The sequence below is a fragment of the Helobdella robusta genome (genome assembly GCF_000326865.2).
Source record: "Helobdella robusta unplaced genomic scaffold HELROscaffold_23, whole genome shotgun sequence".
In the NCBI taxonomy this organism is placed as follows: Eukaryota; Metazoa; Annelida; class Clitellata; order Rhynchobdellida; family Glossiphoniidae; genus Helobdella; species Helobdella robusta.
Genome location: NW_008704216.1, coordinates 2677233 through 2703602, shown reverse-complemented (window position 1 = coordinate 2703602; position 26370 = coordinate 2677233). Strand labels below are relative to the sequence as shown.

General features: G+C 36.1%; 3 protein-coding genes across 3 annotated transcripts in view; 2 read left to right on the top strand and 1 right to left on the bottom strand.

Annotated features, from left to right (window-relative positions):
- Positions 1-1794: 1794 nt before the first annotated feature.
- Positions 1795-2064, top strand: HELRODRAFT_79072 (hypothetical protein; the record flags this gene model as incomplete). Its single annotated transcript, XM_009019123.1, has 1 exon — positions 1795-2064. A coding segment is annotated over one exon (270 nt), but the record flags the coding sequence as incomplete, so codon positions are not given.
- A 2199-nt stretch (positions 2065-4263) lies between these two features.
- HELRODRAFT_111783 (hypothetical protein) lies at positions 4264-16980 on the top strand. The gene is made up of 14 exons (XM_009019122.1): positions 4264-4335; positions 5304-5399; positions 5768-5869; positions 6135-6304; positions 8059-8142; positions 8855-9001; positions 9245-9341; positions 9623-9789; positions 10998-11104; positions 11359-11525; positions 11931-12071; positions 12335-12559; positions 15882-16504; positions 16580-16980. The coding sequence occupies exons 2-13, from the start codon at positions 5382-5384 to the stop codon at positions 16029-16031; spliced, it is 1575 nt and encodes a 524-aa protein (XP_009017370.1). The 5' UTR covers positions 4264-4335; positions 5304-5381; the 3' UTR covers positions 16032-16504; positions 16580-16980.
- A 1058-nt stretch (positions 16981-18038) lies between these two features.
- Positions 18039-26370, bottom strand: part of HELRODRAFT_191728 (hypothetical protein) — a gene marked incomplete at its 5' end in the record, with an annotated part of 10366 nt that continues 2034 nt past the window's right edge. Inside the window, 14 exons of the mRNA XM_009019121.1 lie at positions 18039-18658; positions 18950-19060; positions 19146-19388; positions 19478-19844; positions 20105-20317; positions 20828-20922; positions 21525-21656; positions 22122-22180; positions 22767-22928; positions 23242-23947; positions 24214-24332; positions 24543-24727; positions 24936-25251; positions 26100-26170. Of these exons, the coding sequence (XP_009017369.1) occupies positions 18535-18658; positions 18950-19060; positions 19146-19388; positions 19478-19844; positions 20105-20317; positions 20828-20922; positions 21525-21656; positions 22122-22180; positions 22767-22928; positions 23242-23947; positions 24214-24332; positions 24543-24727; positions 24936-25251; positions 26100-26170 (2903 nt within the window). The 3' untranslated portion in view covers positions 18039-18534. The remainder of the gene's footprint in view (positions 18659-18949; positions 19061-19145; positions 19389-19477; positions 19845-20104; positions 20318-20827; positions 20923-21524; positions 21657-22121; positions 22181-22766; positions 22929-23241; positions 23948-24213; positions 24333-24542; positions 24728-24935; positions 25252-26099; positions 26171-26370) is intronic.

The window sequence follows — 26370 nt, the reverse complement described above, 5'->3', positions numbered from 1 at the left end:
TCCTCCTACATTTGCTCCTGCTAAGTATATTTTACTCCAACCAATTTCAAATTTGGTAGGATAATTTTTATTCATCGAAAATGCCAAAAGAGGTCAGTTGTTAAGTATTTAATTCATTAATTCGTTAATGAATAAATTAATTCGATAATGGATGAATGGATTAATTAATCCAGTAATCAATAGACAATTAATTAATTCATTACTTTAACTCAGAAATTATTTATTATTAATTCAATTATTAATTAATAAGTTATTCTTCTAAACAACATTATGTATATATATATATATATATATATATATATATATATATATATATAAAGTTTCAAAAGTATTAAGTATATATATATATAAAGTTTCAAAATATTACAGAATCAAATTAGGATAATAAAAAAGAAATTTTAGAATTTATAACCTGTGCGAGACAACAGCGACGTTAACATGTTAACATGTAGCGATCAATAAGTTTCGCTCTGAAGAAACGTCAATAAATATTGCTATGATTAATTCTATTCATCGTTAAAATCCCGAATGATACTGATGATGATTGTGATGATGACGAAGATTGTGGTGATAACTGGGATGATGATTGTGATGATGATGATGATAATGATGAAGATTGTGGTGATAACTGGGATGATGATTGTTATGATGATTGTTATGATGATGAAGAAGTTGATGATGATAAAGACGACGATGATGATGATGGGGGGGATTTAAATTTTTGTATCGTTGTGATGTAAATTAATAAATCAATCTTCGTTTGTAGTTCTTTTCCGTGTCGGGTTGGACTTCTGTGTTCCTGACATCAACTTCTGTCTTCAAGCCTCTCGATCATTTGCGTCCAATTCCCTGAGATTCAGTGCCTTCAAGTGCCTTCAAGTCTTCCTGTATTGTTTGCATCCAAGACTTCTTCGGACGACTCCGTGTTTGGGTAGCAGGCACCTGATGATTCGTGGCAGAGATTATTGTCCCAACTTGACATGGTCGAACCAACGTAGACGATGGCGCCAACATGCATTTTTAGGGCACATAATCCCGCACGGCTCAGGATTTCGATCGTATGTATGTGGTCTTTAAATCAACGTGTTGCATCCATCGTATCATTTTCATACCAGTTCGGTAGAGTTGCCGCTCAAGTCTCGTTGTCATTGGCCACGTCTCTGCACCATACATCAATACGGAGCGTATCACTGAATTGAACAACTCTGAACAGCACCGAAAAGAGGGGATGCCACCTGCACCATGCTGCACCTATCCGTGCACAAACGGCGGCCTCAGCTGTTCCAAAGCATTCCAGTACATCACCCAGGTATTGGAACAATGAAACAGTTTCTATCCTTTTTTTACCAATCGTATTACCGCGCAAACCATGCTACCGCAGATTGATGCAGGCTGAGCAGATAAAATTGACCACTTTCTCCAGCAAACTAGTAATTTTTGAGCAGCGTTTGTGACGTCATTGCTGACGTCGTATGCATTTGATTGAAGTGCTTCCCACTCCATCTTTGCAGATGCAGACCGAACACGACCAGGGACCACGGGTTCAGCGGACTCACCAGTGATCATTGCTTTTGTCTTGTCAAGATTTACCCTGTGATCATGATCGGCGAGTTGAGAATACTCCATCTCAAACATTCTGGTCATATCCTGCCCGACGCCACCGTCACGACAATATCATCTGCATACATTAATATAGATGTGATTAATTGGCAATGATTGTAATATAAGGATAATAAATAAATAAATATAAATAAAATCCCCTATATTGGAAAAATACTAGTCGAGTGAATTTGAGGAGGATTTGCAGTAGATAATGCTACCTTAAATCGATTCTTTTCCTTCCATTTTATGCTGCCATTCGTAATAATTGCTTTAGTAGTGATTCACCTTCTTTTTCTCCATCAAACAGGATCGAATAACCCATTATATAACTTAAACGTAAGTTATATATGCCCATATCAAAATAGCACTAAAAGACAACAAAAAGCAATAAAACAACAATGTCAATTTTATGATCATAAAGAAAATCTTTGTTGGTCATATATAAGTCAAAATTCTTCTTGAAGTTGGAAACAGTATCTGATTCAACAACGCATGTCGGTAAATTGTTCCAAATAGAGATCACTCTGTTAGAAAACGAATACTTTCTTGTATTTGTATGGAACTTTTGAACATGTATTTTATAGCGATGCCCTCTGGCTCCGCATCAAAACACAAAGCTGGTGAGGAATCTCTTCCTAGCTTACCCTTCAAAATGTTGAAAATCATTAGTATGTCTTCACGAACTCTTCTAAATCTTAAAGTTGGCAAGCCAAGAAACTTCAATCGATCCGAGAAACAAAAGCCTTTGCAATCCCTGACCATCTTGGCTGCCCGTTTCCTTTTCCAACCAAACAATCATTCACACCATAACCTTGCAACTTATTAATCAATAACAGATGTGGCACGCTTAAGTAAAGATGTGGCAGATGTGGCACAGATGTGGCACAAGCTTAAGTAAAGTCTGTGTAAATAACATCAAAATCCAAACAATTATCAACTGCACCAGTTCAACAATCCATCAATTTCAACAACTAGAGAGTTGTTGATTTCCCCTTCACAAAAACATATTGCCTATAATCTAGTAAAGTGTTTTTATAAATGTAACTGATGATCTTTAATAATGGACTCCAAAAGTTTGCAACAAACTTTTGGAGTCCATTATTAAAGATCATCTATTGAGTTACATTACCACATCATCACATCACACACGCACGCACACACACACACACACACAAACACACACAAGCCCATACACACATCGGCACACACACACACACACGCAAACTTATACAGACACATACAAACACACAAACAAAAAAAACATCCACAAACGCGCAATAAATTTTTCTGACGTTTTGGTACGACTTTAATTTAATTAGTCAAGGTAGCAGATTAAAAATAAACATTATTGTACATGTTTGAGTTTTTTTTACATGCATTCATTCATTTGTTCGTACATTCATTAGTTCGTTCGTTCATTCATTTATTCATTAATTCATTCATACATTCATTCATTCAGCCATTCGTTCGTTCTTTCCTTCGTTCGTTCGTTCGTTCATTCATTCATTTACCCATTCGTTCATATATTTGTTAATATTGATCAATGCAATAATAAATTTCGATTGACTATCAGCATCAATTTTTTGCAGTTTGAAAGATTACCATCGAAGACAGTTTAGATAAATCAAATTACGCGTGTTATGTTATTTAAAAATTTAAAATCTAAATTGGTCATTGTAACACCAGAAACAACGAAACTAACAATTTGGGTTTCTCAACGAAAGTGTTTTTAATTTGATACAAAAATTTAAAATTAAGTAAACGTTATTTAATGCTATAAATGTTATCGATCCTACGTTGTTACTCGATTTTCTGTAATTCAACCTAAACCGCTGGTGTGTGTAGCTTGGTATTTTGTGTCGGGAGACCTGAGTTTTTAAAGCAGACGAATAAGTTTGCATATTTTATTTTGCTTTTTCTACATTTTCGTTTGGAGTGCTTTGCAGAAATTTTGACGAATGTTATTATTTCGGGAGTCGGCCACATCAAATTTTATATAGGAATTTATTTTCATTTCATCGACACCTTTTAACGAGAATATTCAGTCTGAATACATTTCTGATCAAAACAAAATTAACGAAATTATGTTTTCAGTTATTTAAATATAAATTCGTGATTGATAGACCTCTAGAATAACATGGGATTTGTGGACCAAGAATTTTTCCACTGAAACTAATTTGAGATTTTAAAACTACATCTTCGACAAACGTTTCTTCTAAATCCGGCAAATCACTTATATCAACAATTTTTATTTTTAAACTGCCTTGACGTCGTTGGTGATAATCTTCTAAAGTCAGCAAATGTTCGTTCAGCAGACGTTCCCTAACCCCTGACCCAATGTCATTACAAACTTAAAATTATTAATTTCTAAAAAACAATTAATTTCCTATAATAAATTTAGTACTAAGCTATTTTTCAAAATAGCTCAATACTGAACGTTTGCTAATGAACTTTTGCAAGCTTTTCACAAATAAAAATTTTTTTGAAACGTAGCTTCAGCTTTTGGGTCAAAAAAATTAGCAAAAATGCTGAATAAACTGCTTGCTGGTTGTTTAGCTTTTAGTTAACCAAACAGAAGAGCTAGCGTACAATTAGTCAAATAAAATTTGCTATATTTTCCTTGGTTTGATTTTTTTATAATTCTTCCAGACAAAAATTATTGTTAAAACTGTGAACACTGAATTGAGTTTCAACATTCAACCAACAACTACAGGAAGGCAGTTGTTCGATAAGGTTTGTATGTGCTGTATGAGTTTGTAAATGTTTGTATCTTTTATACTTTGAATGTTTTGTATATGTTTGTATGTGTTGTATATGTAATGTGACTTGATTTCCTGGTTCGCTGTTCTGTTTCCAAAAGACTGCCATACCGGTAATAAAAGAACCGGTAGACCTGATCGCAGATGGAAATTTGAGGCATGATGGACACAATTTTTTCATGGACTATGAGATGTTCACTGGCCTGGGATATGACGTTCCCTCACATGATGGCCAAATGATACATTTCTTTCACAGCAGTTGAGGCAGGTACCGCGGCATTAAAAGCCTACGATCAAAAAATGTCTACGCATGCCACTTTCAGTGACTCTAAAATTTTCCAACTAATCGCATTGAAACGTTTGGACTAATCGACCAAAATAAGCATCTTGTGTCGCAGGAAGTGTTTGGCACCGTTCTCAAACACATTGACCCAAGGTCGTTTTAACTGCCAAAACCCTGGTTTTGTCTAGCGCAGAACTATTTAGATCGCAAACCTTTCCTACTGAAGCCTTGAAGAAGAGTTTATGCAAGCTATCTTGCAAATATAACTCCAAATCAACAAACTCTGATAAAAAAATTTGTCTACAATAAATGCGTCAGCCATTTTTCAGTCATTTTTCAAAGCAGCAACTAAAGATATATGTATGTATGTATGTATGTATATATGTATGTATGTATGTATGTATGTATGTATGTATGTATTTATGTATGTATGTACATTAATGTATATATGTATGTATGTATATATGTTATATGTATATATAACATGTTATGTGTATATGTTATGTGTATATATGTATGTATGTATATATGTTATATGTATATATGTATGTATGTATGTATGTATGTATGTATGTATGTATGTATGTATGTATGTATGTATGTATGTATGTATGTATGTATGTATGTGCTGAATTTGTAGCATGCGTCTTTGCATCCAGGTACTTCGTTTGATAGGTCTCAGAGAGTTATGGTACTTTGGTCTGACGTACGTGAACAGTTTTGGCGAGCACGTCTGGATGAATCTTGATAAGAAGGTTTAATTAATTAATTAATTAATTTTTTAATTAAATAATTCTTTCTTTCTTTTGTTGAATTGTTAATTATTTTTTTATTTGTTTGTTTATTAATTCATTAATATATCCGTCACATAAATAACTGGTTAATAGTTGTTGATGATTATTATTGTGGCGATGAAGATGATGATAGTGGCCATGTTGTTACTGCTAAAATAAGAAAATTAAACCTTTTCATTAATTTATCGAGGAAACTTGTGACAAGAAAAAAATGCGTGCAAATTGGGGGATCAACTGCGTAAAATGTACCAAATTGAATTTAATATTTTTAAATGAAAAATAATATTTATGGGACTAATATTGAATGTGAAGAAAATTGTTGACCTCAGGTGGTGAAGCAGGTAAAGCAGTCATCCCCTCTAAAGTTCAACTTCCTGATCAAGTACTATCCGGAAGATGTGGCTACTGAACTCATTCAACCAATCACAAAGGTGAGAATTGTTTTTGTGGTATGATGTGTGTGGTGTGGTTTTTTGTGTGGCGAGATGTCACGTGGCGGATGTGGTGTGGTACGTGTGTACAAATGCTGTAGCACTTCTAATATGCATTTGTAAGTAATAGATTAGCATGATGGCGTTACCCATGTCTAGCTTACAAGCAATGAACCACCACCAACAGCAACATCCACATACCCACACACCCACCAACAGCAACATCCACATACCCACCCACCTACCAACACACCCATCTGATCAGATGATATTCTTCCAACAAGTCAAAAACTCCATCTTGAACGACGAGTATTATTGTCCACCGGAGACAGCAGTCCTCCTCGCCTCCTATGCCCTGCAGGCCACCTTCGACGACTTCGACCCCAACATTCATACCGTGGAGATGTTTGCGAAGGATCATCTTCTGCCAACCAGGTCACGTCATGAGGGTGGTGTGGTGGCTGTGGTGTGATTACGATTTGGCGGAAAAAATTTGCGGGCAATTTCTAAGTATCACTTTGTATTACTTAGTATTACATAGTATTACTTAGTATAACATAGTATTACTTAGTATAACATAGTATTACTCTCATTCTTTCTTAGTATTATTGCTTAATATTGCCTAGATTTACTTAGCATTTTTTAGTATTATCTTGCATTGCTTGGTATCACTTAATATTACTTAGTAGAACTTATTAGTATTCTTTAGTATTCCTGGTACCGTTACATACAACAATAACGGTTATAATAAAAAATTAAAACAACAACAATACTATCAATACTATCACTATCTTTCTTTCTTTTCAACTATTTTTTCTACTGCAACGATTACTACTACTACTTCTTTTTTAACTACTCTACAACTACAACAACAACTACTACTACTACTAATACTATTACTAATACTACTATTGCTACTACAACTACTACAACAACAACAACTACTACTACAAATAATAATACTACTAATACTATTACTAATACTACTATTGCTACTACTACTACAACTAATACAACAACAACTACTACTGCTACTACTGCTAATTTTATAATAGTGATAGTAATAACAACAACAACAACAATATATAATAATAATAATAATGGTGATGCTGCTTCGATGGTGAATGGTGTTTTAAATAGAGTGACGTTAATGATAAGAAAAATGTTGTTGATAATGTTGTTGACGAACTCGTCATGGGGATAATAACGGACGATAATTGCTACCACAATGAGTGGCGTGATGGTCTAATGGTTAAGGTCGCCTGGTGTTGTTTCGCAGTAACCGGGTTCGAATATGACAAAAAGACTATCACATGCTTTGTGTGTGTTGCGTCATTTAGCATGTATTCATTTACGAGTGTAATTAACCGTTAAATTCGTTTACCGCGAAGAAAGATTTTTGTTTTTTGATTAATAATTGATTTAAAAAAAGTGTAAAAATCGCTGTGACGTTTCTGTTATTACCTTTAATAACATATAAAATAAATTAAAGACAAATAATAATAATAATATTATTATTATTATTAATGAAATACAATAATAATAATAATTCAAAAAAAATGTGATGACGTTTGTGTTATTTAGTGGTAATTGCCTATAACAATATATCAAATAAATATAACAATAATGGGAACATCTTTTATTTTTCACCATAAAAAAACATACAATGATAAAAAAATATATATATACAAGTTAATGTTAATTAAATAATGCGCAATGATAAAATTTTTAAAAATTGTATAAAATAACATTAAAGGTTAAGACCATTTTGCTCATTGTGAAGTTAAGTGCAAAACGGTGAAATATATTTAATTAGCATCATAGCTTGTTCCTGTCACAGTAAATGTCATACGATAATAATAATATTAATAATAATAATAATGATGATGTTGATGATAATGATGATAATAATGAGAACATCGTTTTATTTTCTAATTCCAAATACCAAATATCAATAATGAAATAATTATAAAATCCTATCAATTTAAAATGCTCGTTACTGCGAGTGAGTACATTCTAGAGGGGCTGGTTCAATTGTTCAATTGGGGTTCAATCGTTCTTATTATTTTGGCGTTATCAATCAAATTTAATGATAAACATAGAATAATAAGTGTTTATTTTATTATGTAATTAAAGGAATAATAATAATAGAGATAATAACAATAATATAAAAAAAACATCACTTTCAGGATCATCAAACAGCATACACTGACGAAGGCGGATTGGGACGAGCAGATACTGACCTGGTACTCCCAGCACAGAGGAATGTACAAGTATGTACCAATATATTCAGCTGTTCTGCTCTTGTTTCGTTCGTACTGTTGTATATGGTTGTTATAATTACTTTTATTTAATTTATTTTTATTATTATTATTATTTTATTATTCTTAGTAATAGTAGTAGTAACTCTTATATAATTAGTTGTAGAAGTAACTTTGGCAACATTGGTAGTAGTAGTAGCAGCAGTAGTAGTAGTAATAGTAGCAGTAATGGTGGTGGTAGTAGTAGTTGTAATAATAGTAGTAATAGTAGTAGTAGTAGTAGTTGCAGCAGTAGTAGTAGTAGTAATGGTGGTGGTAATAGTAGTAGATGTAGAGTAGTTAAAGAAGAAGTAGTAGTAGTAAGCGTGGCCGTAAAAATAATAACTAAAAAGAAAGAAAGATAGTGATAGTATCGCGACTTTTTTTAACACAACCGTTGTTGTTGTGTAAAACGATACCAGGAATACTAAGTAATACTAAAAAATACTAATCAATACAAAGTAATACAACGTAATATTAAGTGATACTAATCAGTACAAAGTAATACAATGTAATATTAAGTGTTACTAAGCAATATTAAGTAATGCTAAGTAAATCTAAGTAGCTTTAGTAATAAGGAATACAAAATAATACAGAGTAATATCATGTAATACTAAGTAATACTATGTAATACTAAGTATTACTAAGTAATACATAAGAATTTCCCGCAAAATTTTCCCGCCAGAGAGCAGGCGGTGGAGGAGTACTTGAAAATAGCGCAGGACCTTGAACAGTACGGGGTGAACTACTTCGAGATCACCAACAACAAGGGTTCCAAACTCTGGCTGGGTGTCGACGCACTCGGAATGAATATCTATGGACACGATGACAGGTCACGTGATGTCGGTGGTGGTGGTGGTGATGGTGGTAGTGGTGGTGGTGGGAAGAAGATGGTGTTTGTGATGACGATGGTGATGATGAGGTTTAGGTAGAAAAAATGGTGTTGTTAATGATGTTTTAGTTGCAATGGATTATAACGATAATGACAAAAAATAACAACAGCAACAACAACAATAATAATAATAATAATAATGTCGTTATTTTTATTCCTTTTACAATACTGCAATTATTACAGACTGACTCCGAAAATCGGCTTTCCATGGAGCGATATAAAGAACGTTTCGTACAGCGGGAAAAAGTTTACCGTGAAGTCTGTGGATCCTAAGGCTCCTGTGAGCGGATGTTGTTGTCGTGTGGTGTGGATGTGTGTTGTGTGGTGTGGATGTTGTCGTGTGGTGTGGATGTGTGTCGTGTTTTACTATGTTGTATGTACCCGTGTGGTCGAAAGAGTACAAATATGATGGGCTTACTGTAGGTGTGGTGGGTGGGAGGTCGCTCAACACCTACATCTACAGGAATACACATATACTCACACACAGACATTTACACATCTACAGAAATGCACATACATTAACACACTCGTACACTCACACACACATTCACACACACACAGCCTTTCAAGTTCTTGACAAACAAGGCTCAGACAAATGAAAAGATATTGAACCTGTGCAGGGGGAACAGTGAGATGTACCAGAGGAGAAGGAAGACGGAATCTCCGGAGGTCACCCAGATGAAGAAGGAGGTGCAGGAGGAAAATGAACGAAGGAATGAAATCAGGTTGTACTATTTTGATGATGATAATGATTATAATAATAATGGCAATGATGATGACGACGACAACGATGGCGACGATGATGACCACAACAGCAGTAATGATGATAATGACGATGATGACATGGGAATCATGACGACGACAATGATGATGATAATGATGATAGTGGTGGCGAAAATGATCGGAATGATAATAACTCCTTCCTTGACACCGGCTTCCCTCAGAGCTCCATTCTCGGCTCTATCCTCTTCTCCAATTTATGACATTTTCAGTAAATCCGGAATATTTTTTCATCTCCATGCCGATGACACGCACTTGTACTTACCCCGGTCACCTTGGATAATCTCGACGGCGGCCTGCACAAGCGAGGTTCATCAGTGGTATTCAAAAAACTTAACTCTCACAAATCAGAAACATTGCCCGCTGGAACGCATCAACATCAACAAATGTCAAAGTTGTCGCTTGAGGCACTGGACATAGCCGGATCTGCGCTACCAATCACAAAATCAAGTTGCTCGCTGTGACGTTTGACCAGTTTTTAAATTAAGACAAACACGTAGCCGAAATCGGCAACTACCATTTCAGTGCATTAAAAAACGTTAGACATGCAATTACGTCTGAGGTTGTCGCTTGCCATGGTGGGTGTCTGGTTCTTTCCAAATTGGACTACCATAGCACCTTCCTATACAGTGCCTCAAGCACATCCCTCTGGAGGCTGCAGACTATCTAGAAAAAGACCGCTCGACTGATCTTCAATAAACCTTCTCGTTTCAGCTCTTCCATTCTTTCCAATGCTTCATTGGCTTCCCACCTCTGCTTGAATCATTTTCAAAATTGCAGTTCTAATTTTCAAAACATTATCATCAAATTCCCAGCTTCCCCTTACTATTTCATATCCCGCCAAGAACTTGCCAGATTGCTCCGCGCAATCTCTACGGGTTTCTTAAACATTCGTATTGCCAAATCACATCTCGCTAGCCGTGGCTTTCGTCACGTCGCTCCAAATGTCTGAAATACGTTACCTCTTGAATTGAGACAATTGAGCGTCTTTAAAAAGGTCTAAAGATTCATTTTTTACACACGGGCTTTGGGTGCTTTTGAAGCAGCTGTGCGAATCGGCGCTATATAAATGCTCATATTATTATTATGATAAGAATACTCATGATGATGATTGTTCTTACTAACGCTCACGTGACCGCACGTGACCAAACAGGAGGACATTGTTGAGAGAAAAGGAAATGAGAGACGAGATGGAGAAGGCCATGACCATGATGAAAATTAGGGTGCAGGATTATGAGAAGGAAATGGCTATCTCTAGGGAAGGTTTGTTGGCTGGCTGGTCGGTTGGTTGGTCGGTTGGTCGATTGGTTGGTTGGTCGGTTGGACATGTATCCCGTGTTTTTGTATCAGTTTTGAAACGCAAGGTATTCATGTGCCCAGTGTTTTTTCTGTATACATTCACGTTAAAATAGAAATCACCTCGTTGTGCACGTAGTATTACTTCATGCAATATATAGAAATAAATACCATTACATCATTTCATCAACATTATTACATCAACATCATCACATCAACAGGTTACGAGAAATTGCAGAGAGAAGCAGAGGAAAAGGAGAGGAGGTTGATGGAAATCGAGATGATGAGGCGTGAGTTGGAGGAGGCACGGAGAAGGGCTGAGGAAGCCAGGATAGCTGCTGAGCTGGCTGCAGATGCTGAAAAAGCTGAAAAGTATTTGAAGGTTGTTGTTGTTGGCGATGATGCTGATTTAAGTGGCGATGATAACACAGTTACCGTTGTTAATGATAACAATAATGATGATGTGGTTGATGATAATAATGTTTATTATATATTGGTGTTAGTAATTTGATGGTTCTTCTACATTTGTTTGAATTATTGTTGTTGATCGTTTGTTTTCCGATCGTTGATCGTTTGTTTTCCGTAACTTCCGTATTTTCTATGCATTTGCCACCATTGTTTCAACTTCAACGTCAGCATCTAACAAACTCACCTAACTTCATTTCATCAAAAACATCATCACTACATCAACCACAAGAACAACTACAACATTACAAACAACACACCATAAAGAACAACAACATTAAAAACAACACCCCGTAAAAAGCAACCAACGACAACAAAACAATTTCAGGAGCAACAAGCGCTCGAAACGGAGGAGTTGTTGAGAAGGAAGATGGAGGAAGTGGAAGAGAAGGAAGAGGAAACTCGAAGACTGACCATGGAGCTTGAGAGGATCAAGGCATTGAGTGACGTAAACGAGGAAGAGCAGAAGGTTGCCCTTGTTGCCGTTCTAATCTGCAGTGTCATCTGTTATTAAAATCATTGTGATTGTGTTACTCACATCTTGCCTCTGATTCAATTGAAGATTTTAAATTCTTATTGGTTTTTCTGTTTCTAACGACAAATTCTTTAACTTTAATATTTATGATAATGTTTTTTCAAGTTACTTAGTTTTGTATTTAGTGCTGTTAAACATACTTATGCTGTCAAATTAATACGTAATGGAATAATTTTGCTGCCTGCCACACGGGTCAGATACGACGCATCTCTGACGCAGTGTACGAACAAGTGGTCATCACGACAACAACCACCACAGCTGCAGATACGAACGACATCGACAACAACAACGTGACCAATTACTTCATCATCGCTGACACAAGCAACAAGGGAAAAAAATCTTCGAGTTTATCTTCTAGTTCAAAGAGCAGTTCCGATAGTGAGGATGAACATAGGGCAGAGGTCAAGGTTGAAGTTGACGAGGTCCGTGAACATAATACCAGCATGAATAAAAGAAGTAAGAATTCAACTTCTAATCAGTTAAATTCATTTCATTGCATTAACTACGACGAAAAATTGTTTAGATTATCATATTCAACACCAACTTAATTCTAAAATTCTCTACATTCTGTCGCTGGCTTACAATTTTGTTGTATAACGCCTTATCATACGTACACGGACATATAATAATACAAATATGCATATATACATACATGATGCATACGTATTTACTTACATATTAGTTTACATGCATACATACACACGCACATACATACCCACATATTTACACTCTACCAACATAATCACCATAGTTACTCACATTGTTCTTGAAATTTAAACTCGTTGAAGATTAAAAATTCATGAATATAAATATAGATATAATATTGTATTTTTGTGTGTATGTGTGTGGATGGTATTTCTGTTTAATGTATGTATGGATATAAGTTTGTGCATGTGTGTAGATGTTTTCGTTCGTGGACTTATGTTTTTTTTTGTGTTCAAACAAGTATGTATTATTATAGTGTGCACTGTTGTTCGCTTATTGATTGAGTGTACATGTACAAATATATCCGTTGAATGCACCGCGGCACACATACGCGCATACAACCACAAATACACGTACACACACACAATTTGCACACATACACAATATACCTACTCGCCATTCGCACACAAATAACTAACTAATATAAAAGTTTACCTTCAACTTTTCAAGCAAAATATTGAGACAAAAAATAAATTTCCGGCCTACCATCAACTATGCGGCGTGATGGCTAAATGCTTAAAGGCGCCTGGATCTGCTGTTGCAGTGACTGGATTCGAATGCGAAGAGATTCCAGCATGTCACACGCAATGTGTGATGCCTGGTTTTCACGCCTATTCATCTACGCTGTGTGTGTTTGTCGTTGATACATCTGCAGCAAGCGCAAGAGAGAGATTGACCTTTAACAAATCAATCAATTAATTTATTCGCCATTTAAAAAAATCAATAAATCATTCTGCCAACAGACACACAATATTCATTCAATCATGAAATAGTAGTATTAATAATTATTATTATCATCCAATTAAAAAAATTAATTCCAAATCTGCAACCGATCAAGCAATTTTATACTACATCAAGTTACCAATTAGCCGCAGGCATTCAATATTTCAACCGTTTATTAGTCATTCTTCCTCATAAATTAATCAAACATTTTTTATCAATCATTTAATCAACAATTTGTCAATCAAGCAGCTGTCAATCAAGTTGCTGTCAATCAAACTGCTGTCAATCAAGCAGCTGTCAATCAATCATCCAATCGCTTAATAAAAAAAATTTGTGTTAAGCAAAATAATTGTAGAAAACCTGTGCACACTTTTTTCTAGTTTGTGTACCGTGGGACTTCAATTTAAAATTGTAAAATGATAAACAGCGTAGATTGCGTGCAATGGCGGCTTCCAAAATTTATCATCAAAATTCTCAATTTCAAAAACGGCATGTCGATTGTGAGATTTAAAAATGAAACAAAACTGTAAGAAATACGAAAATTTGTAACTCCATGAACTCCGTGTATTAAATATTTGCTAGATCTAATCACAGGTGGGAGAAGCAGATCGGTCTTCTATTAAATCTGCATCAGTGTTGTCTTTCTGCATCATTTAGCCCACTGAGAAATTTTTCCATCTTCCAAGCTTAATCTCAGCGTCTAACAAACCATTTTTGAGTCACAAAATTAAATCCAAATTCATTTATTTTGTTTTAATATAAGCTAAGACGGTTATATTTAGGTTTGCAACTTTTCAATTTGATTTTAATAATACAATATTTTTGTTAGAAGCATTCCCCTCCATCGGCTAGCAGAATATTTTAATGCTGAAAATAACCAAACGATAAAAAAAAACATACACAACAACATGTGGACACTTTTGAAATCGAATCTCGCGTTTCGCCACTGTAGTAACGTGACGCAACACCCGTCAATTAAATGCAACCAATTTTTACCGTTAAGAAACCGTAGAAATAATTTTGAAAAGTCAGCTACTGATTGAACGCTTCATTTATTAGTTCAACTAAACGGCCTACCTACTTATCAATCAACTAACCAACCAACCTCCCAACTAACAAACTAATCAACTAACAAAAGAACCAACAAACAAATCTATAAACTAATCAATCAATCAGTAAATCAACAAATCAATTAATCAATCATACAACCAATCAGCCATTCATTTATTCATCCATCTATACTTTCAATTCCAAGGTGAAGTTCTTCTGATAGATATGATGCCGATGGACGAGGCCGAACTTAACAAGGTGCCTGAAATCGATAAAAATCTTGAAATCAGCAGAAAACTGAAGGTTTGGAAGAAGAAGATGATGATATTATTGATGATGATGATGATGACGACTTTGTTGCTGATGTTGTTTTTGATAACGATGGAAATATCAATGGCGATAATGTTGTCGTTGTTAAGTGGTTATGATGAAAGATGTGAAACTTTGTAAGTAGCAGTACACCTTCTGATTGTGTGGCAGTAGTCGTAGTAACTTTCGAATTAATACCAAGTGCAGATTTAAGTGAAGAAGAAGATAAACGAATGATAAAATAATCGTAACATCGACTTGACATTTAACTGCTATTCATGCCGTTTGATTAGAGATAACTTCATGTGTAGAAATATTTGCAAGGTAGATAAAAAGAGACTCAAGTGTGCATATAAATAGAGTCCTGTTGATTGACTGCTGTCTATCAGGATGCGTGGCTTTCAACGCGCGGCCTATCTCATTCTCTTCTCATTTGCGATATATTCATCGTGCTGATAAAATTTGTAAGAATTGAAATTAACCTAAACTGTTATGCAAATAATAAAAATTATCATAATTAAATGAAAATAAATCAAAAGTATTTTTTCATTGTTTATAATGAAAGGTTTGGCATAGATCTATTTTTCTGGAATGGAACATGCTAAGGAGCTTTATACTAAATATTTCAATATGAATGTTAAAATGATGGAAAAATATATGTATGTATATGTGTGTTTTCATAGGCGTAATATGATTACGTACGATGTGGCAAGATGATCGGTTTAATTACAGACACTTTATTCACATGTTAAAATTTAATAAATTATAAATAAATAAATACATAAAGAAATTTATAAATTGCTTATGAACCTTTATAAAAACATGCTCCCGAAATATTAAAATAAAACACTGCAAAATATTGAGACTACTTTAAAATAGCAACATAGTATAAATATTGATGAAACATTAAAATGACTAAAACAAAAAATGTTGAAATCTCTTTAGGAGTTGAGAGAGTCGCTGAAGAAGACCGAACAGGGTGAGTTGACTCGCAACGACCTCATTTATAGGCTGAACGCGTCTCAGGGGAGGGACAAGTACAAAACGCTGAAGGAGTTGAGGCAGGGTAATACCAAGATCAGGGTGGAGCTCTTCGAGTCCATGTGATGACGACATGATGTGGTGTGGGGATTCAAAGTGGTGATGGGATTATGAAATGTGGTGATGACATGATGTGATATGGTGATGACATGATGTGATGTGTTTTATGACATGATGTGATATGGTGATGATGCGATAAGATGATGTGATGTTACTGTAATAGGAAGTCATAATGAGGTTTTTGATAGGTATGACGATCAGATGATATCTACGCTAATAATGATTTAAAAAAAAAAGAAAAATCCAGAATGATGATACCAATGATAAAAATGATGATGGTAATGGAATGGCGATGACTTGTTTCTAACTTGAAAGGGTGTGATAATGATAGTGATTAAATGGTTTAGTTCATGATCTTTAAAATGATAATGATTTCGTTGAAAGAGGTGTCAAAAAAAGTTTTGTCAGAAGCGAGAAAATTATGATTTTTTCAAACTTGAAGTTGGTTGTTAACGATGATGCTAACGGCGACTATGGAGGGAACTGTTGGTGTTGTTGATGATTTCTGACCATGTTGTAGTTGACGATGATGGTGGGAAGGATGATACCGACGACGACGATAATGATGAAAGATGATGATAATAATAATAATATTTAAAAGATTCAGTTGTAAATGTTAATTAACTATTTTATGGCCGTGTGATTGAAGTATAAAAATCTTTATGACCAAGATGAAAAGGATGATGAAGATGGACATGACAAAATTTACGAGGTTGTCACAATACAAAATTCTGGTTCATGACATTTAATTCTTTTCAGTTTTGTTGATTATTTGTGAATTATTTATTTAAATTAACGAACGGAAATGAACTTGGTTTTTTGTTATTGATTTTTTTATATTTGCGTCTTTAGGCTTGTTCCTGTATGCGTCTATATAGGCTTGGTTCTCTATGCATTTTGCATTGAGTTAAAAAGCGCAAATGAATTTTGAATAAAAATTTTTGATTTTCCCATAGTTTTATATTTACGACAGTTGAACATCAAATTCTCACTCACTACTGCAACCTGCATACATAGAAACTGAAACTATGCAAATGTCTACTTAACCATTTTGTATGCATTTGATAAGTCACTGCTAGTGTGTAATGTAGGTTCAACTTATATGACAGTAAAATTAATGGGCAAGAAAATGCATGAGTGAATGAATGAGGTCATAATGAGATATAAAAAAAAGATAATTTGATAAATTTCCAAGAATGAACTGATTTTTGTTACAGTGAGAAAAGCATTTGTATAAAACTGCTTGTTCTGTGCTTGCTTCTCTGACTCTCATCCTATTTTTTATTTCATACATAATCTAATCAGGAGGAGAAGTAAGATATTTACATAGCTGGTGATTAAATTTGCTTGTGAAAATTGTTGATACAATAGATTTCACTAGATTTATATTTATTTGTTTATATTTATTTGTTTACTGCGTTGTTATGACAAAATGTTTATTGCGCACAACATAGTTGTTCACTTTCTATTTGTATATTTCAGACAGATTTTGTGATTACGAACTCATTAATAATCTTTATTATTCGCATCATTGAAACGCTGTCGTTGAAGTGCCCCTAGAATAATTTGCAAGGCTTTTCAATTGTTTTCAGTTGTTTCAAACACTCTCAACAAACAATACGCACACACATGTGTAAAATACAAACATGTACACAATACACACATGTATACAATACACACATGTATACAATACACACATGTATACAATACACACATGTCTACAATACACACATGTATACAATACAACATGGGTATATTTAAATAACATTCCAATATTTGAAACTTCTTCCAGCACATGCAAATACAAATCTAACACTGTGCATCGTTTGATCGATTGCACTAAATACATATCCCTTAAAATAATATTTCTGGTTGGAGTCTTATTAAAGTTATAACATGCAAAACAACAGATGAACAATTTAAAAACTTTCAATTGTGAAGAAATGCTTTAGTTCAAAATCCTACAGAAACACATTTAGGAACACCAAGAAAGAGCTTGATTGCTTTTCAGAACCTTTTTCTTCAAATGCATTTTCAAAAAATAAAAATTTCAAAAGCAAACAACCCCTCGTCTCTCATCAAATTTTAAAAGTTCGTTCGCAAGTTCTTTGAGGAATCCCATCGAGAGCGACATAAACGTTGCTACAAACATATATCCTTTCATACCAGCAAGAAACTTCCTATTGTCAATACAAGGTATACACAATTATATAATTGGTATAGTTGATATAATCAATATACAATTTATATAATTGGACAATTTAAAAAAAATGATATTTAAACAAAGTTTTGAGTTCAAAGACATTTATTATCTTCTTCTTTCGTTTGCATTCAGGTCCACAATTTAAAATGCTTTTTGCAGAAATGTTGGTTCCCAGCAATTTAACAACAACAATGACAAACAACAACAAACATTAACAACAGCAACAACAATAACAACAACAAACAACGACAACTTCATTAAACCATCAAACAAAAGAAAATTAGTTCAAAATTAAATTACTCCCTCTCATTTCTTCATCATGTTCTCTCGTTTCAGTCTCGCGATGGTCTCGAGACACTTCACTTCGACTCGTATGGACTCAAGAACAGACAGGACGGACAGCAGTGCCTTGCAATTCTCCAACAGTAATCTTCAATAAGAACATGAAAACATTTCTATAAACTATTAAAAATATAAATGAATTTGATGGATAATAACATTCGTCGAAGTTAACAAAAGAAACCGCAGCCACTAAATCAATTGACGCATAAAATTCACTAATTTGCACGTCTAAAAATCTAAAAATTGAATTTGTAATAATCACATAATCACACAAATAAACATATGCATGCCAAAGCACACACACCTGCGCGCGTTTACACACACACGCGCACCACATACACAAACACACACACATACACACACACACACACACACTGACCTCTTGACATGCTTGATGTCATCCCTCAAGACATCCCTCCTGGTTGTTATAGCCCTCACGTGACTCAATCTCACCTGGAAGAGGTTGATGTTTTTGATGATTGCCTCGATTCTGGGGAGAGACATGAGGTGGATAGAGGTGGTGGGAGAGAGGGGGGATCGGGGGGAGAGGCTTGGAGAAGGGGAGGGAGACAGACTGGATTTTTGTTTTTTCAGTGGGCGGTTGCGACGATAGGGAGGTCCCGCTGCTTCTGATTTTGGTGATGGAGTCGCCGTTGTTGTTTGCTGAATTATTGGAATTTGTTGTTGAGTTGTTGTGGTTGGTGGAGATATTGTTGTTGTCGGTGATGGTGGTGTTATGGTTGCCATTGAGCGAGCACTTGTTTCCGTAGCGAGAGATGATGTTGTTGTCCGGGCTGCTGATGTTGTTGCCCGTGCTGCTGATGTTGTGGCCGATGATGGCGTTGACAGAGGCTGATATCCAGTTGAATTATTTTTTATGGATCGTCGTTTGGGCGGCTGTTCTAACTGGGTGTACTGTTGTTGCGGTTGTTTTGGTAGGTCATTTTGTTCTCTATGTTGCTCTTGCGAATAATGTTTTTGTTGATGTAATTGTTGTTGTAATTGCTGCGACAGATGATGTTGTGGTTGGTGTTGCTGTTGTTGTGGTTGCTCCTGCTCAGATGATTCCTGATATTCTTGCAAGTTGAGTTGATAGAGTTGCTGACAGGAAACATGTTGCTGACGACGACGACGAATGGATGGAGGTCGTGTTCGTTGCGGCTTGGAGCTGCCGCCGCCGTGTTGCTGCGTGAAAACAAGTGATGATGGCGAGAAGTTGAAGACCAGACTTTGGTTGCTTCCAAAACTTGATTGCGTTGTTTTACGTTTTGCATCTGCGTGTGGTTGATGTAGAAATCATTAGGCAAGTGTGTCTGTATATTATTATGTTAGAGCGTTTTTGAGATTATGAACAATTTGAGGCATTTGTGAAGTTGCCTGCCTTGTGCTATTTCGATTTGTGTTTTGTCGTTACTAATATAATACACACTCGTTGTAAAAGTTCGTTCATACAACTTGAGAACATTTATAGAGTTATACAGAACATGATAGAATGCAACGAAGCGTACGTCACAAAAGTTCATTCAACACTAACCTGACTCTTTCCTGTCTTTTGCATAGTCGGGAACGTAAGTGATGCTGGAGGTCATCTCAGAGGTCGATCGGGTAGGGTCCCTATCTGCTTGACCGTAGTGGTTGTGGTGGTCATGGTGGTCGTGGTGGTGGTCGTGGTGGTGGTGGTCGTGATGGTGGTTGTGGTCATAGTGATGCACATGGTCACCGAGATGGACATGGTGGTGGTTATTTACTTAGTTTTTTTGATATATATTTGCTGAATGTATAGTTATTAAAAATTGTAAAAAAATAATATTGGTAATAACGCCATCATTTTAAACAAAATATTCAAAACCATTGATTAGCCTTCAAAATGAGTTTATTTTGCCAAATGTAAGAACATGTTGGTCTTCTTTACTACAACAAATATTTTTCAATTTTATCACAAAGAACTACCATTCTGCTTTATTAACGTTCGAACATTAACTTCACTCGTTTGTTTGTTTCTATAGTTCAAATCTTCGAATGAATTTGGTGACAATTTACCAATAATGTTGTGAGATTGATTCTGAATGATAATAATTTTAAAATGAGACTTTAATTTGATTAACGAAGTAATAATAATAAATAGAAAAATAAATGAATTAATTGGTGAAGGAATGAACAAATGGACGAACGAACGAACAGACGAACGAACGAACGAACGACTGAGTTTTTGGATGAATGAATGAGCAAGTGAGTGATTAAATGAATGAAAACAGACTTTCATCCTTCATCCTCTCCAGCTTGAAGAGGTACCTCCTGACAAGTCGCTGTAAGATGTCAGCGTTCGTCGTGTGATGAAGTTTGCCGTGGCGCCTGTGGTGGTGGTGATGATGATGCAGGTGGTGATGATGATGTTGTTGTTGCTGTTGTTTAAGTTGTTGAGATTGGCGCTGTTGATCGCTGGACAGTTGAATGTTGTTCTCGTGTTGTTGTTGTTGCTGCTGATGGGGTTGCTGTTGTTGTTGATGGTGTTGTTGTAGATGGTGTTGTTGTTGTTGCTTGAGATGATGGAACCGTTGTTGCCGTTTTTGTTGCTGTTGAATTTGTTGCTGCTTGTTCAACGTGTTCTTCTGTATGAAATAATTAGATTCAGTTTGTTGACTTGAATACAAATTACGTAATAATGGTGCAGGTAGTATTTTAAATGATGTGCCAAATCTGGATAACGAATGATATTTTCTATACATTACGCAGTTTCCTCAAATTCAGAGCTGCTTACTTGGAAGCAATTGAACGTTTCATTTCGCTTTATGCACATACACAGATGTTTATGACTTTGAAGACATTTAAAAGAGATCACCGAGACATTTTCATTTTTTGATATGTAGCTCTAACTGCTCAGCCACCAGTCTTCTATAGTTACAGGTTAAGTACACATAGTTGGTATGCACTCGAAAGCACCGCGTCATACACACCATGGCGCATGATAGTTTTCGAGTTTCAGGCAGGCAGCATTCGAATAAAGCCACGCTCTAATAACAGCGTGTGACAAGGCACTTCCAACGACTAACTTGTAGACGTGGCAGTTCAGCGTTTGAATTAACTCGCTAAATTTTTTTTGTGATTTGTTATATAATTTTTATTTTTAATATAATACCATCGTCATAGAAACCAATATGAATTTTATTTTCAACGGTTTTGTTCCACCAATAATTTTAACTACAGCTACAATTCAACAATCAAGTTACAATCAAGTTTGGCTCTCTTGGGAGATTCAGTCTATCATTCTCACCGTGTTACTTCCAGCGAAAAACGTGAAAGCTGCCGTTTGCATTAATTCACTGAGAGCGATTTATCAGTTGTCACATGGAATGGCTTGCCACCATCAACAACCACTAATCAGACTTTCCAGGAAATGATTGAAGCAATTTTTGTTAATTCAGCCCTTGGGAAACGTCAAAAGTCATTGATCATCCAAGCGCCCCTGGAGCTATGCATAGGACGCGATAGAAATTGATGATAAGCATTGATGAGCGTTTTCGGACTCAGGCATATTTCAGGTTGTGCGTAACCTTTTGGTTCTCAGGATTAATTTTTTCTGACATATTACTTGTAACATTTTGACTATATTCTGGTAAAAGATCATAATTAATTCAATAATTTATTAAATCTACCGAATTTCTGGCGTTGGATAGTTTTTTATTACATTTCTCAATATTTCTAACCAAATTCTTGTATATACGCTGACATTATAAACCAACATAATAATGACAATAATAATAATAACTATGATTGTTATGGATTTGGTACGTACATCAACTTAATGCCAGCATGCAGATCAACATCACAACCTTGTACAGTGATTTACTTTTAATCTTCTGGGCATCATCATCATCAGCACGGCCATCCTCATCTGTCATCATCATCATCATGTTTTCATTGTCTTCAGCTGCATCTATTTTAGCATCGTCATCATCATGAACGCTAGGATCATCATCAGCATCAGTATTTTTCTTCTTTCCAAATTTATTACCGCCACCACCACCATCGTCATCATTATCAAGATCAGTAGAGGTGACACACGTCTCCTCACCTACGATGCTACCACTATCATCATCACCATCATCATCACCATCATTGTCATCAACAACATCGTTATCATCGTTATCCCTTTTAACGGACCGATATTGTTGTCGGTTAAAAAACCGCTTACCGACCCCGTTGAACCCTCTTATGTGGCTCAAGAAGCCGCCACAACAGGACTTGAGAGCGTCGAGGGTGGGCAGCATATTGAAGGGGATGGGAAGGGTGTCCTCCACGATTATGTAACTCATCCAGAGCTTCGTCCGAGCAAACTTCCACTCGACGTCACAATCTCCCTGCGTGCGTGTGTGGCATGGTGTGTGTGTGCGTGTTTGTGTGCGTGTTTGTGTGCGTGTTTGTGTAGGTTTGAGTATGTGTGCGGTGTGTGTAGGTGTGTGTGTGTGTAGGTGTGTGTGTGTGTGTGCATGTAAATTTGATTTGGCATACATGTATGCATTCATGGAGTTATGTAGTTAGGGGATGAATTAACCAAAGCTTGTTCGTTGTATCCAAATTTCACAATCATCATCATCGTCGTCGTCACCATCATCATCATCATCATCATCATTATCATCACTATATTATCTTCACCACCATCATAATAATGACCTGAATAGCTTCAAATGAGTGACTCATCATAGCGATGAGCATGTTGACCAGAACGATGATGACGGTCACGTGATAGAGGGCGAACAAAAACAGACCCACCCCCTCAACTATAATAGTGGAGCCCGGATGGCTCGCCAGAGATGCATCGCTTGGGGATGACCAGGACAATGACGAAGACGAAGACCACGATGATGATGATGATGATGATGAGGATGACGACTTTGAGAAAGATTTTGATGATTTGGAAAATGATGATGATTGAAATGATGGTGATAACAACGGCAATGATAAGGGTAGGGGTGGGATTGACGGCGCAGGAGGTGTGGCGTTTGCATGGGCGGATGTAAATAAGGAAGGTGGTGATGGTGGTTTAAATGGTAAATATAAGGGTGAAGAACTGAATGGGGATGGAGAAAATGAAGACAAGGATGGCGATGATGACAAAATATCGACCGATGATGATGACAACGATCTCAGAGTCGGATGAGGAGTCAGGGTCGTTTGCGTCAGTGTCGCAAATGCACTGGCTACAGTAATAAACGTCTGTGGTGCTGATAACGATGAAGATGGTGCCGATAACGATGTTGACGAAAATGAGTGTTGTGGTAATGATCCATATATTTGAGACGGATGCTTAATGGCGATGCTGTCCAGTGGCACCACTCCAAACATCGACCAGAACAAATTCAGCAGCGTTCGCCAGAGGCTGCCAGGTTTCGTGTTGTTTTGACATTTGGTCAATATTAATTGTGAAAAATATTTCCAATTCATTTGAATCACTTCAAACGACACAATTGTCATTAAAAACAACTTAGTGACACCAACAACAACATCATGACATCAACAACAGCCTGATGACGTCAACAACAATTTGATGACATCAACAACAACATGATGACGTCAACAACAACATAATGACATCAACAACAACTTGATGACATCAGCAACGCCACGATATCAACAAACAAAAACTTTTGAAATGTTTCCGATGCATGGATGGTTCTGAAGGTTTCGTTGTTGAACAGTCTGTACGTCTGCGACCCGTAGTAGCAGTACAAATTGTGCAGGCCCACCATGAATGCCATCAGCACCTAGTGTGGGGGCAGATGGTGGGGTACGGTTGGAGTGGTTGGTTTGGAGAGTGAATATCAGGCCACATTAGTATCATTGCCAGAAAGTACCTCAGATTATTTTTATCTTGGATATCTTTAAATTTGATATCAAAATGACTTTATAGCATAAATTTCTTAATAGAAAGTCAGTGGGCAAGAAATATTAGAAAACGAAACAGTTTCACTAACCAGGGTAAAGAGGACGAGCACCTTGGCAATGTCCCCCATCATCCTGCCAAGTGCGATCTGCAGAGGACCGAGGACTTCGAAGGCAGGCATGAGGTAGGTCGTCCTCGCGATGCTCCAAACGTTTGCCAGTCCGAACAACATGTCCGAGACTATCTCCGGGTCGTTCATCTGCCAGTCGAACCTGGCTGGAAATTTAAAATACATTTACACTTTATTAGCTTGAAACGACAAAATGCAGTTTGGAACTGTTGCAATAATTTTATTATGACAAAAACTCGATTCTATAATTTTTTTATTTATTTTTTATTTATAAATTTCATGCAATTGAATAATCCATCTAACACGTCCTCATGAATACTTATAAATTTCACGAAATTGAATAATCCATCTAACACGTCCTCATGAAGTACTTCTCCCTGCTCAGTGGCTCCTCACAGGTGCTGGCCACCAAATTCTTGAAAGCTTCAAAGTTCTCGGAACGGAGGTATTTTTCCGCCTTTGCCGCCAAGTCGCCAAAACTTTCATTGGCCCTGCTAAGATGGAACTGGACGACGATTCTGAGTACGTACGAGGAGATGTAGAGGGAGAGGACGATGAAGTCGATGCAGTTGTAGCTGTCGGCCAGATAGCTCCTCATGCCCTCCTTGTACAACTGCTTGCACTCCACCCACATCATTCCCAGTATGTAGATGATCAGACTGTAGTGCACCTGGATGATCGTCAGTGGTGGTGTTAGTGGTGGTGGTGTGGTGGTAGTGGTGGTGGTGTGGTGGTGGTGGTGTGGTAGTGATGATGATAGTTAGTGACGGGAGTATCAACGACGGTCATGAAGATGATGATGACGATGAAGATGATGAAGATGATGATAATGAATGACAGATGCAAATATGATAAGGGTGATAATGACGGCAACAATAATTTCAACCTACAAAAACATTATTACATCATCGACAATATCACAACAGTAACTCATGCTAACAACTACTCCTGCTATTATTATAAGTACATACAAAAACAACCAAACAAATTACAACTACAAAAACATCAACAACAATTTAGCAACAACATTAAAAACACAGCAACTACAACATTAACAACATTATGCCAAAAACAACAACATTATGACTATGACAACAAGGCAACAACAACAAAGCAACAACAGCATCATAGCAAAAGCGGAAACAACATTAACAACAACAAAAACAACATCTACAACAACAACATCTACAACAACACATCAGCTACATCACCAAGGCAACAGCAATGTAGCAACAACAGCAACAATAGCAACAACATCAGAGCAAAGGCAAAGCAGCAACAACCTCAACCACAACAACATCATCTACAACAACAACATTTACAACAAAAACATCAACAACAACACATCAATTATAATATTAAAGCAACAGCAACAACATTATAGCAAAAACAGCAACAACATTAACAGCAACGTCTACAACAACAACGTCTACAACAACAATATCTACAACAACAACATCTACAACAACATCAAAAAAACAACAAATCTAAGAAGAAACCAGCCTCAGTCATGAGAACATTGCATGGACGAAATGTGTTCTTGAGTAACCCATCAACCTCATCATCACTCAAGTTCATCACATTCTCACCTTTTAAATTATTAATATATGTTCGGTGAGTTTGAAAATGATGATGAAAATAATGGTAAGAGCGACTATGATAAGAGTAATGATGATATTGATTTTTTTGTGGTGATAATGATAAAAATGATGATCACAGAAATGATGATGGTGATGGTAGTGGTGGTGTTAGTGGTGGTGGTAGTGGTGGTAGAAGTGGTGGTGGTGAT

What these genes read in the sequence shown, in the direction of transcription:
- HELRODRAFT_111783 (XM_009019122.1), top strand. An exon ending in CGAAGGAATGAAATCAGGTT is followed by an intron (nt 9,790 to 10,997) that starts GTACTATTTTGA and finishes ACCAAACAGGAG; the next exon opens with GACATTGTTGAGAGAAAAGG. An exon ending in AAAAGTATTTGAAGGTTGTT is followed by an intron (nt 11,526 to 11,930) that starts GTTGTTGGCGAT and finishes AAACAATTTCAG; the next exon opens with GAGCAACAAGCGCTCGAAAC.